Source organism: Chenopodium quinoa, unplaced genomic scaffold (assembly GCF_001683475.1).
Source record: "Chenopodium quinoa cultivar QQ74 unplaced genomic scaffold, ASM168347v1, whole genome shotgun sequence".
Classification (NCBI taxonomy): Eukaryota; Viridiplantae; Streptophyta; class Magnoliopsida; order Caryophyllales; family Amaranthaceae; genus Chenopodium; species Chenopodium quinoa.
Genome location: NW_018743204.1, coordinates 891,624 through 902,568, shown reverse-complemented (window position 1 = coordinate 902,568; position 10,945 = coordinate 891,624). Strand labels below are relative to the sequence as shown.

General features: G+C 32.7%; 2 protein-coding genes across 2 annotated transcripts; one reads left to right on the top strand and one right to left on the bottom strand.

The window, feature by feature from the left end:
* Positions 1–638: 638 nt before the first annotated feature.
* Positions 639–6,206, bottom strand: LOC110733833. The gene is made up of 3 exons (XM_021913903.1): positions 5,880–6,206; positions 949–4,648; positions 639–871 (listed from the first exon to the last, which is right to left on the bottom strand). The coding sequence occupies exons 2-3, from the start codon at positions 1,439–1,441 to the stop codon at positions 867–869; spliced, it is 498 nt and encodes a 165-aa protein (XP_021769595.1). The 5' UTR covers positions 1,442–4,648; positions 5,880–6,206; the 3' UTR covers positions 639–866.
* A 2,155-nt stretch (positions 6,207–8,361) lies between these two features.
* LOC110733953 lies at positions 8,362–9,057 on the top strand. The gene has a single exon (XM_021914020.1). The coding sequence runs from the start codon at positions 8,362–8,364 to the stop codon at positions 9,055–9,057; it is 696 nt and encodes a 231-aa protein (XP_021769712.1).
* Positions 9,058–10,945: the final 1,888 nt, after the last annotated feature.

Below are 10,945 nucleotides of genomic sequence, written 5' to 3'. Positions count from 1 at the left end.
AATTAAGCTGGAAAACATACAAAATATTGAAAGAAAAAAGCAAAATTGAACAACATTATGAAAAAAAATTCGAATAATACAGGAATTAAGTGATTAAATTGCAAAACTTACAACAATATGATGATGAATAATTATCTAAGTGAAGCCCCTAAGTCGAAATTTCAGAGAGAGAATGTGAGGGATTTGAACAATAAAAGAAATTTGAATAATAAGAGGGGGAGAATCGTAGGTTTGTAGGTTTTGCTAGAAATCTAGAGGGAGGGTGAGAGAGAATAGCTGCAAGTGAGGAAAATTCATGGGTTTCTTCAGCAATGGTGATGAGGGAGGAGAGAGAAAATAACTTGCAACATGAAGGAGGAGAGAGAAAATGCTGATTTATTTATTTATTTTTTTTGAAATTATGTTTAACCGGGATAAATAGTAGCCATTGGATGCAATTGATCCAACGGTTGTAATATGTCCTCACATATACCAGGTTCTCACATAAGGGGTGTGGTCTTATATGATTCCATATATATATATATATATATATATATATATATATATATATATATATATATACACACACACACACATACATATACATATACATATATATACATATATATATATATATATATATATATATATATATATATATATATACAAGATTTCTAGAGATATCCGGAGCATATAATACATCCCTAAGAATGATACCATTGCCCGAACTGAACATTAGCTCAACTTGTCCTCTTCCTTGGACCATGATGGAAGAGTTGTTCCCCATATAGAGCTCTTCACCATCAACAACCTTGTGAAAGATTTTGAACCAATGCTTCACCTTGCATACATGCCTTGAAGCCCCCGAATCCATCCACCATGAGTCATCATCCTGTACCATAAAAATGTTAGGATCCGTTGCATTTAAATCCATACCGGAATTAAATTCAACCTCATGTAAAGGATTACCTTTGACAGTTGGGTCCTTGCTACTAGAAGCATGGTCCATTTTCTTCTTAAAAGGATTACCTTTCACATCTTTCCAACTAGTAGGTAGCTTATCAATGATACTTGAAACAACAAATAGTTCATTAACACTAATTCCATGTTGTTTCAAATTACCATATATACGTTGTATCTCATGAAATTGATCCATGATGGACCTACTATCAACAAATTTGAAATTATTAAATTTACTTACAAGGAACTTCTTGCTAGAAGCATCCTCCGCCATATATTTGCTCTCTAAAGACTCCCATAGTTCTTTAGCAGACTCAACATGTTGATACACATCAAACAAATCATCCTCCATCCCATTGAGAATATGACCCCGACAAATAAAGTTATCATTATCCCACTTTGATTTCTCACAAACATCTTCCATGGTCTCATTCTCATGTTCTACTGGCCTAGGAGTACAAATGACATAGACAACCTTCAAAGAAGTAAGAAGAAAATACATCTTCAACGTCGAAATTCCACTCCATCAAACTTTAAGTTTGACAAAATTAGTGGTAAGTTCTTTCACACTAGACATGATTCTATAATCACTTTAGATTGTTAGGTTTTCAGCAATTATTGCTACACAATAAGAATTACTTAAAGATGGTGGAACAAAACCTAAGCAGTGTATAAATAATGTTTAATTATACAACAATCAATACTAATCAAAGTATTACAAACCAAACACCAATGTCAAAGTAATTCAGAAATTACAAAGAAAACACTAATGTGAAAGATTATACACTTGCCTCACTCCAAGCTAAAGAAACCACCAAGAACATGAGAATACCAAGGACCACGTGAGTCTTCAATACCGGATTCTTGTCTAAGGTGTGTAAACACTTTCCTAAAGTGTTTATTTCCCCCACCACGGTACTTGGGTTGAAACTGAAAAATCACTTTGAGATACAATAGACAACACAACAATCTTTGCACTAAGATGTGTAGTAAGATGATCAAATTCTCAAAGGTTAACATAATTGATAGAGTTTTCTATAAGAGATTGCAAGTTTCTTAGAGAAAAGTGTGAAGAAGAAGAATACTTGGAGAGGAAAAATCAGAGAGAACAAAAGAATCTGTTAAGTTATTCTTTTAATTTCGTAATTAAAAGAACAATCGAAACCGCAACTACCAGGGCCGCGGGCGCGGCATCCAGTAGGAGCGGGCGCTCCTCTTTTAGGAGTGGGCGCTCCTTATGACCCCGCGGGCGCGACACTTCAGCTTGCGGGCGCGGACAGGGAAATCGCATATTTCACCCAACTTTCTGGAGATGCCCAACCGCGCCCATGCCGCGGGCGCGGCTTTCCGTGGCTTCCCAGCCGTGGCCTCTCCACTCCAAGGAGAGAGCTCTCTTCTACCACACTCTAAATTCCTAACAGTGAACTTTTTTTCTAATATATTTGTTAAATTTGATGAGTTTTGAACGAATTGACTTTGAGTTCATCCTTGTACAAATTTCTTATTATTGAGTATGTGTGATTTTTGGAATGATTTTGGGTGAATTTTTTTTTTTTCTTTATAGTCAGCAAAGTACTATTAATTTTGTGTACGAATTTGATTGAGTTTTTGGAGAATTTTGCAAAGTTTGAGAGATATGAGGCGATACAGTGATGCTTAGGTATTTATGATGCTTGATATTCCACTACTTTTCCAGTTTTTTCATTACACAATTGTTTGAATAAATTAATGAGTAAATTTAAATTAGTCTTGAAAAAGTATACTAAATTTCTCTTAAAGTAAACTAATTGTCTTTAAAAGTAAATGTAGTAAATAAAATGTGGTTTGTGCGAGTTGTGTTGTGTCATAAGGAGAATGAGACCATGGAAGTGTAAAGTCGTTGGTGCTATGGGTTTTGTACGGTTGGGGGGGGGATTATAAGATGTATAAGGGGAAAGCGGGGAGTAGGGATGGTGGGTAGAGATTACCTGCTCATAATTGTTGGGTGTGGCGGGGTTTGGGCAATGTTAGAGTGAACATTGATGCTGCTATGTTGCCAGGGGGTGGTGTGGGGCTTGGTGCTGTGTTGTGCGATGCTAAGGGTTGCCTTCTCGTAGTGGGTGTGCGAAGGTTGGTGGGTGATTATTCTGTCAAGATGATGGAAACATTGGTAACTAGATATGAAGTGCTACTGGCAAGACAGCTTGGGTATCACGACATCGAGCTCGAAAGTGATATTTTGGATGTGATCAAGGCAATTAAGAAGGATAGCTTGGGAAGAGCTCCCCTAGACCTGGTGATTGAGGATATAAAATATGCAGGAAGATGTTTTAATGTTTCTATTGTTTATCATGTTAAACGTAATGGGAATGCGGTAGCACATTTAATTGCTAGGTTGGTTCCTTCGAATGGGGTGGAGCATGTTTATGTAAACTCCTTTCCCCAAGCTAAGGTGTTCAATCCTTGGTGGCTCTTGATTTGGTTTGATGATTAATAATATGCTCCCTTTCCCATTTCCTCCTAAAAAAAGGTAAGGTATTACTAGGTATGCTAAAACTTATTAGTTCAAATGGTAGAACACTATACATATGCATATATAGGAGGTGTAGGTTCGATTCCTACATAGGTTGTCTTTAGAATTAACTAAAAAAACACAAAAAGTAAACAAAAACATCTCTAAAGTAAATCATAATAACTTAAACATAAAAAACAAAAAGTGAGTATATCAACGGAAGATTTTGTTTTAAATGAATTCTTCAAAACAAGGTAAGCTAAAACATATTAATTCAAGTGGATGGAAGAGCACAATGTGGGTTTATTAAGGTGTAGGTTCAATTCTTACTTAAACTTAAGTCACTGCTAAAGTAATTATAAAACAATCAAATGTTATTCAAAATATTTTAAAGGTAAATCATTATTACTCAAAAGTAAATAAAAAATATCAACTCAAAAGTAAATCAAAATATCATTAAAGTACATAAATAATATTAATTTTAAAGTAAATAATAGTTACCCAAAAGTACATTAGAAAAACTTAAAAGTAGATATAAAAATAATATTTACAATTAAATGGTTTGAAGCGTTAAAAGAACCTACGTGGGATTCGAACCCACATCATTTGTGCAATGGCACAATGCTCTACCTATTGATCTAGTAGGCTATTATAGAGTAAGAATAGTTAGTTAACACAATCAATCATTTTAAGTTTCTTTATACATTAAAATCACAAAAGTAAATAAAAAAAATACACAAAAGTAAATAAGAAAAGCTTAAAAACAGAAATTGATTTGCCTTAGTCACATAATATACTTAGCCACATAAATAGTTAGTTAACACAATCAATCATAATAAAATTTCTTGCAGTAAACTAGAAAGTGATGATAGATATTGATTAGCCTTAGTCACATAATATACTTAGTTTTGTCATATACTAATATGCATTCAGATGCATCAATACTAATGTTACCAAAAGCATCTAAGCATGTGCTACCTAAACTAACTTCCTCTCATAAAACCAACATAAATTAAAGACTTAAGGCAATGGCAAAATAAAGTCATTAGCAATACTTGATTGTTTTATTGAAGTTGACAATAATAAAATGAGCAAAAAGATCATACCTTCTTCACAGGCATCACAAACCTCAAAGTTACTCCAGCAACAATAGTTGCTCAATTGCTGCAAGAACATCAGTTATTTTGCCATTTACTAGGCCTTCTTGAGTGACATGAGCTTGTAGAACAACAACAATGAAGCCATCAATATGACAACCTAACCCATAATCACTACAACAAAACTATAACCCAATTCTCAGTAATCAATTAACAAATGATTTCGTAGAATAATCATAATCCTAAGTGGTCTCTAAAGTAAATAGAAGAGAATCTAAACTGAATAAAATAGACTTTAAAGTAAACCTATTCGCTAGTCTAGCTTGTAAATTTTATTATATTAGCAGTTTTAAATCTTTGGGATAGTATAATCCCAATGCTACTCATTCCAAGGAATAAAAATTGAGATACATTGCAGAGTTGGAGCATATCTCCAATAGGTTGATAGCAGCATCCTTGAGACGGCTGCTGTTGGTGTCCCACCTTTGGAAGGAGGACCTGAGCAGTTGGTAATTGTTGTTGTTTTCAAAGATGGTAGTAAAAAAAATAAATAAAAAAAAAATCACTTTTCCATGACAATTTTTCAAAATTTGCAGGTCCCTCAGGTTGTTTCTCTACCCTCTCTTCCTAAACCACAAAAACCAACAAGGTAATGAGAAGGGTACTATGCCAGCAACTCACACAACCTGCCACAGCTTCCAAGTTGTCATTTGTGAAATACAATTTGGACATTTATAACTCAATTGATCAAGAGTGATTAAAAAAAAGAAAAATTAACAAGCCTATGCTATAGAGTGTTGTTTTACACAAAAGGAAAACTCAAATTAATTTCTCGGATCAGTATGTGTCCAATATCTTAATTTAAGAACAATATTATTTATTAAATATTTAATTAGTTACTCATAATACATTGAACAAAAAAAAAAAAAAAAAACTTCCCCAAATTTTGCAAAACTCACTAACACTAGGTCTGATGCATAAAATGATAACAATAATATATCCAATTACACATAAATTATTCAACAATCATATTAAAATTGATAAAATGAGCACAAATTTGAATAAAAAATGAAACAAAATGAAAACAAACTATAATACAAGGAAAGAAAAATGAAATCTTCAATCGAATAATATGAAAAAAAATTTGAATCATACAAAATCAAACGAGTTATAACTAAACATAAAGAACATCAAATTACTAACACAAAAATACAAAATCAATAATCTGATTAAAAAACGCAACACAAATTAATCAAACAAAAAAAGCGAAAACCCTAATTTCAAACTCCAAATAATCAAAACTTAAGAACGCAATAACTAATTAAACAAAAAAAAAGAAGCAAATAACTTACTTGTTCATAAATAATAGGCAAATTAGATAAAATTCAAAGAATTTGATGCGCAAAGAGGTAAGAACAATGAAAAAATCGCATCAGAGAGAATTTGGTGAAAGAGATAGAAAGGGTGTAGAAGAGAGAGAAAGCGAAAAAAGAACAGGGGAAATGTTTGGGTAGTCATTCAAAGTATCGAATTTACTATTTTGCTATTAATGAAACGGGTGGAATCTCGGCCGTTAGATTAAACGTGATCAACGGTTAGGATGAGTTCCTAGTTCCTATTATAAACCTAGATTCTCACATGATCTTAAAATATTATAATAATATTTCCTTCCCATTTATCCATAATATATTTACCATAAATATTGAACTAAAATATAATTTCAAATTATAAGTTTTTTTTATTTAAAATATATTTTTCTTTTGGTAAATTATTGCTCTATAGGATTGAATTAACAATTCATTACAAATTTTTGTAAAATCCGTGCGTGGCACGGGATTTTAGCTGGTAAAAACTAAAGCTACTGCCCAAATTAGCTTTAGTAACTTTGCTTAAAAGTTTTCCCAAAAAAAAAAAAAAAAAAAAAAAAAAAGCTACTCCCCAAAAAAAAAATAAAAAACAATAGTTATAATAAAAGATCAATTAACTAAAACAAAATTCATAAAGCTAAGATAAAATTAATTGTAATCAGTTTTCTCATGAACAAGCAAGTGAACTATGGTAAGCTAGTGAAATATGGTAAAGGAAGGGTGTGCGGAAATTAGCTCCCCATAACACCCTAAATATCAAAAAGTGGCTAAAAATCAAAATAAAAAATTGCAGAATAAAAGTAAAACAGCATCAGCAAATTATTTAAAGAAAAATTTTCTAATTGAAATTCCACAATTTTTGAAAACTAATCAAAGAAAAATTAATTGCTTACTCGTACTAAATTTATTTCACTCAAAGGCATTATTCTTTCATAGAAAAAAAAAAGGAAAATAAAATGCCAAAATTTTGTTTAAATGGCAATATTTGTTAGAAGACAATGTGAATGCCAATCATTGATTTGATGTTGCAATGCACATATAAGTCCAACCCTTGTGAACTTATATGGCAATATATGAGCATGATTGAATTGTACTCTTAGTATAGAAGTATTAGCTATATATAGGGTGCCATATGAGGCAATAATAATAACATACTACAATTTCACTCATCCTCTTTACTTCTTCTCCTTCACTTTCTCCTTTCACTGATTAAAGACTTTCTATCGGTAAACATTTAACACGTTATCAGCACCAGTTTTCAGTCAGGTATATTTATACCTACTTCTAAAAATTTATAACAAATAATACTATCTACTTCTAAATGTTTCAAGGAGTATGCTCTATAGTTGCCTATATTTGGGATCCTCTATAACAGAAACTCAAACATTTACTATATATACCTCAAAAACAACGGTGAAAGTTCTCTTACTTGTGAATTTACTACTATCATCTTTTGTTTATTCATGTTGATGTTTCTTTGTTTGATCCATGTTGATATTACATACTCATTTTACGTAAATTTTTATCTTAGTTATTATAATTGCTAAGTAGTAGCTTTGCATGCATATTATTAACAAAAAGATGCAGCCTTTTATACTTATTATTTTTCTTACTTTTACATACTTTTTGTGTTTCTTTCCGTTTTCGAACCCATGATCTTTTATAGATATTAGGGCTCTCGGACCACTATGGCTTGCATTCCCAGTGTGATAACCTTTTACAATTATAAATATATATATATATATATGGACCATAATTTTATGCCAGTACGTTAGACTATTATATGATATTTTTACAGTTGTACAGAACAGTAACGGATAAACCTACCTCTATAAAAGACGGATTTTTCCCCCAATTTCACCACAAATCCCTTATCCCTTCCCACTTTTTATCCAAAAATCACCTAAATAAAAAAAAAAAAAAAAAAATTCACCCCCTTCTTCTCCGATATGTTCCCCGACGACGGCACCCAAAACACCCAAAACACCCACAACTTCACTTTTGAGGAAGATTTAATGAAGATAAAACAATATTTCCTTCTAATTACGGCGCTTGTAATTTTATTAGTAGCAATATTAATTTTTGTCATTATGTATAAGTAAAACTCACTTATTTTGTCGTTTTAGTATATTAAAAGCTTGTTTTTGTTTTATTATGTATGTTTGTTGTTATTAATCATCATTGTATAATATTACCGTTATCATTATAATTATTGTTACTACTGTCATTGTTGTCGTTTTGCTGTTTTTTTTGCAACTAACATGATTAATTTTTGCCTAATCACATAATTACTCACAATAATAAACCAAGGGGGAGAAAAGACTACATTATTTATGGTTTATTATTATTAAATTTAATTATCACGTGTCTTATTAACTTAATTATAAATATGGAAGAACTAAACATGTGAGTTGTACATATAAATTGTTACTATAAACTAATTATCACGAAATTTGTTGTAGCTAAAATGGGAGACCTTATGAAAAGACAGTTCAGCATCTTAGATTTATCTGGAAAGAAATTTCTGGAATGGAAAGTGGACGCAATGATGAATTTGAAAGCTCAAGGCTTGGAGCACACTGTTAAAGAAAATAAAAGTCCCTCTGGTCAAACAACTGATGCTACCTCTTCTGCAATGACGGTTGAAAAACCTATCACTGAACAAGATAAGGCAAAAGCCTTAGTGTTGTTAAGGCATCATTTACATGAAGGCCTTAAAACTGAGTACATGATGGTTGAAGATCCCAAAGAATTATGGGACTGCCTTAATGAAAGATTCGGACACCACAAAAGGGTGCTCCTTCCTAAGGCATTATTTGACTGGACAAATTTACGGTTCCAGGATTTCAAATCTGTAATAGATTACAATTCAACCATACATGAGATAGTATCTATATTGAGATACTGTGATCATCCAGTCACCGATGAACAAATGATTGAAAAAACACTCACTACCTTTCATGCAAGCAACATACTGTTGCAAGAACAATATCGTGAAAGAGGTTTTAAGAAGTTTAATGAATTAATGAGTGTATTGCTTGTTGCGGAACAAAATAGCGATCTTTTGTTGAAAAATCATAATCTCAGACCAACTGGGTCTTTGGCCACTCATCATGAGGCAAATGCAACAAGTTCTTATCCACTCGAGGCAAATGCTGCATGAAGAGGTGGACGTGGAAATTACAATGGCCGTGGAAAAGGCCGTGGAAATTATCGCGGACGAGGCCGAGGACGTGGTAGAAACAATTTTCAAAGAAACAGTAATTTCAAAAATTTTGAAAAACAGAAGGGACAGTTATCTGGAAGCCACAAACAAACTCTTTCAAAAGGAAAAAACACATGTTACAGATGTGGCATGACAGGACATTGGGGACGTACTTGTCGTACGGCCAAACATTTGGTAGACCTTTACCAGGCTTCTGTAAAAGGCAAAGAGAAAAATGCAGAAGCAAATTATGTTAATGAAGAAAATGCTCCATGTCCTACCCTTGATGTGTCTGATTTCTTCATGGACAATGCTGAAACTGGGAATGATTTCATTCTTGGAGAAAACAACAATGCTTAGGTTCCCCATCTACTAATGTAACATATGCTATGTTTTAATGTATTTTCTTAGTTCCCTGTATTTTAAATTTCTAGTCATGTACTTTAAATCTTTATCATCAATAAAAGTTTGTATGATATTATTCTAAACTAATCTTAAATTTATTTTATGAAGATATGGATCTACCTGAAGTTAGTTCTGAATATCAATGCCTTTTGGACAGTGGAACAACACATACTATCTTAAAAGATAGAAAATATTTTTCACAACTAAAGTTGTTTCAAGCAAATGTAAACACCATTTCCGTGTCAGCTAAATTAATTGAAGGATCTGGAAATGCTTGTATAATGCTTCCAAATGGAACAAAATTAATAATCAATAATGCTTTATATTCGAGTAAATCTCGAAGAAATCTCATAAGCTTTAAAGATGTACGCCAAAATGGCTATCATCTAGAAACAATGACGACAGATCAAAAAGAGTATATATGCCTCACGGCAGAAAAACATGGCAAGAAACATATATATGAGAAATTTCCAGCATACTCTTCGGGGTTATACCGTATAAACATACGACCCGTGGAAATCAATATGATATCTAACCAGAAGTAAGATGACAAACATTTGATTATTTTATGGCATGATCGTTTGGGACATCCAACAACTGGGATGATGTAAAGAATAATAGCACATTCAGTTGGACATTCAATAAGAAATGTCAAAATTCCCCGATCAGATGAATTAACATGCTCTGCATGTTCACTTGGCAAATGAATAATAAGGCCATCTATGAACAAAATTGCTACTGAATCTCCAAAATTCTTGGAAAGAATTCATGGAGATATATGTGGGCCAATTAATCCAGCATGTGGACCATTTCGATATTTCATGGTTTTAATTGATGCTTCCACACGATGGTCACATGTCAGTCTGCTTTCAAGCAGAAATGTTGCTTTTGCAAAATTACTTGCCCAAATTATCAAATTAAGAGCACAATTCCCAGATCATACAATAAAGAAAATAAGGCTCGATAATGCTGGGGAATTTACATCCCAAACATTTAATGATTATTGTATGTCAATTGGAATTGATGTTGAACACCCAGTAGCTCATGTTCATACACAAAATGGTCTAGCTGAATCACTAATTAAGAGATTACAATTGATTGCAAGACCATTATTAATGAGGTCAAGATTGCCATCATCTGCTTGGGGACATGCTATAATACATGCAGCAACGCTAATTAGATTGAGACCTACAGCTTATCATAAATTCTCACCACTACAACTTGTTTGTGGTCGAGAACCAAGTATCTCACATCTAAAAATCTTTGGTTGTGCTGTATATGTTCCCATTGCTCTACCCCAACGAACAAAAATGGGTCCACAAAGAAGGCTGGGAATTTATGTCGGGTTTGAATCCCCCTCTATAATTAAATACCTTGAACCATTGACTGGTGACTTATTTACGGCTAGATTTGCGGACTGTCACTTTAATGAAACAGTATT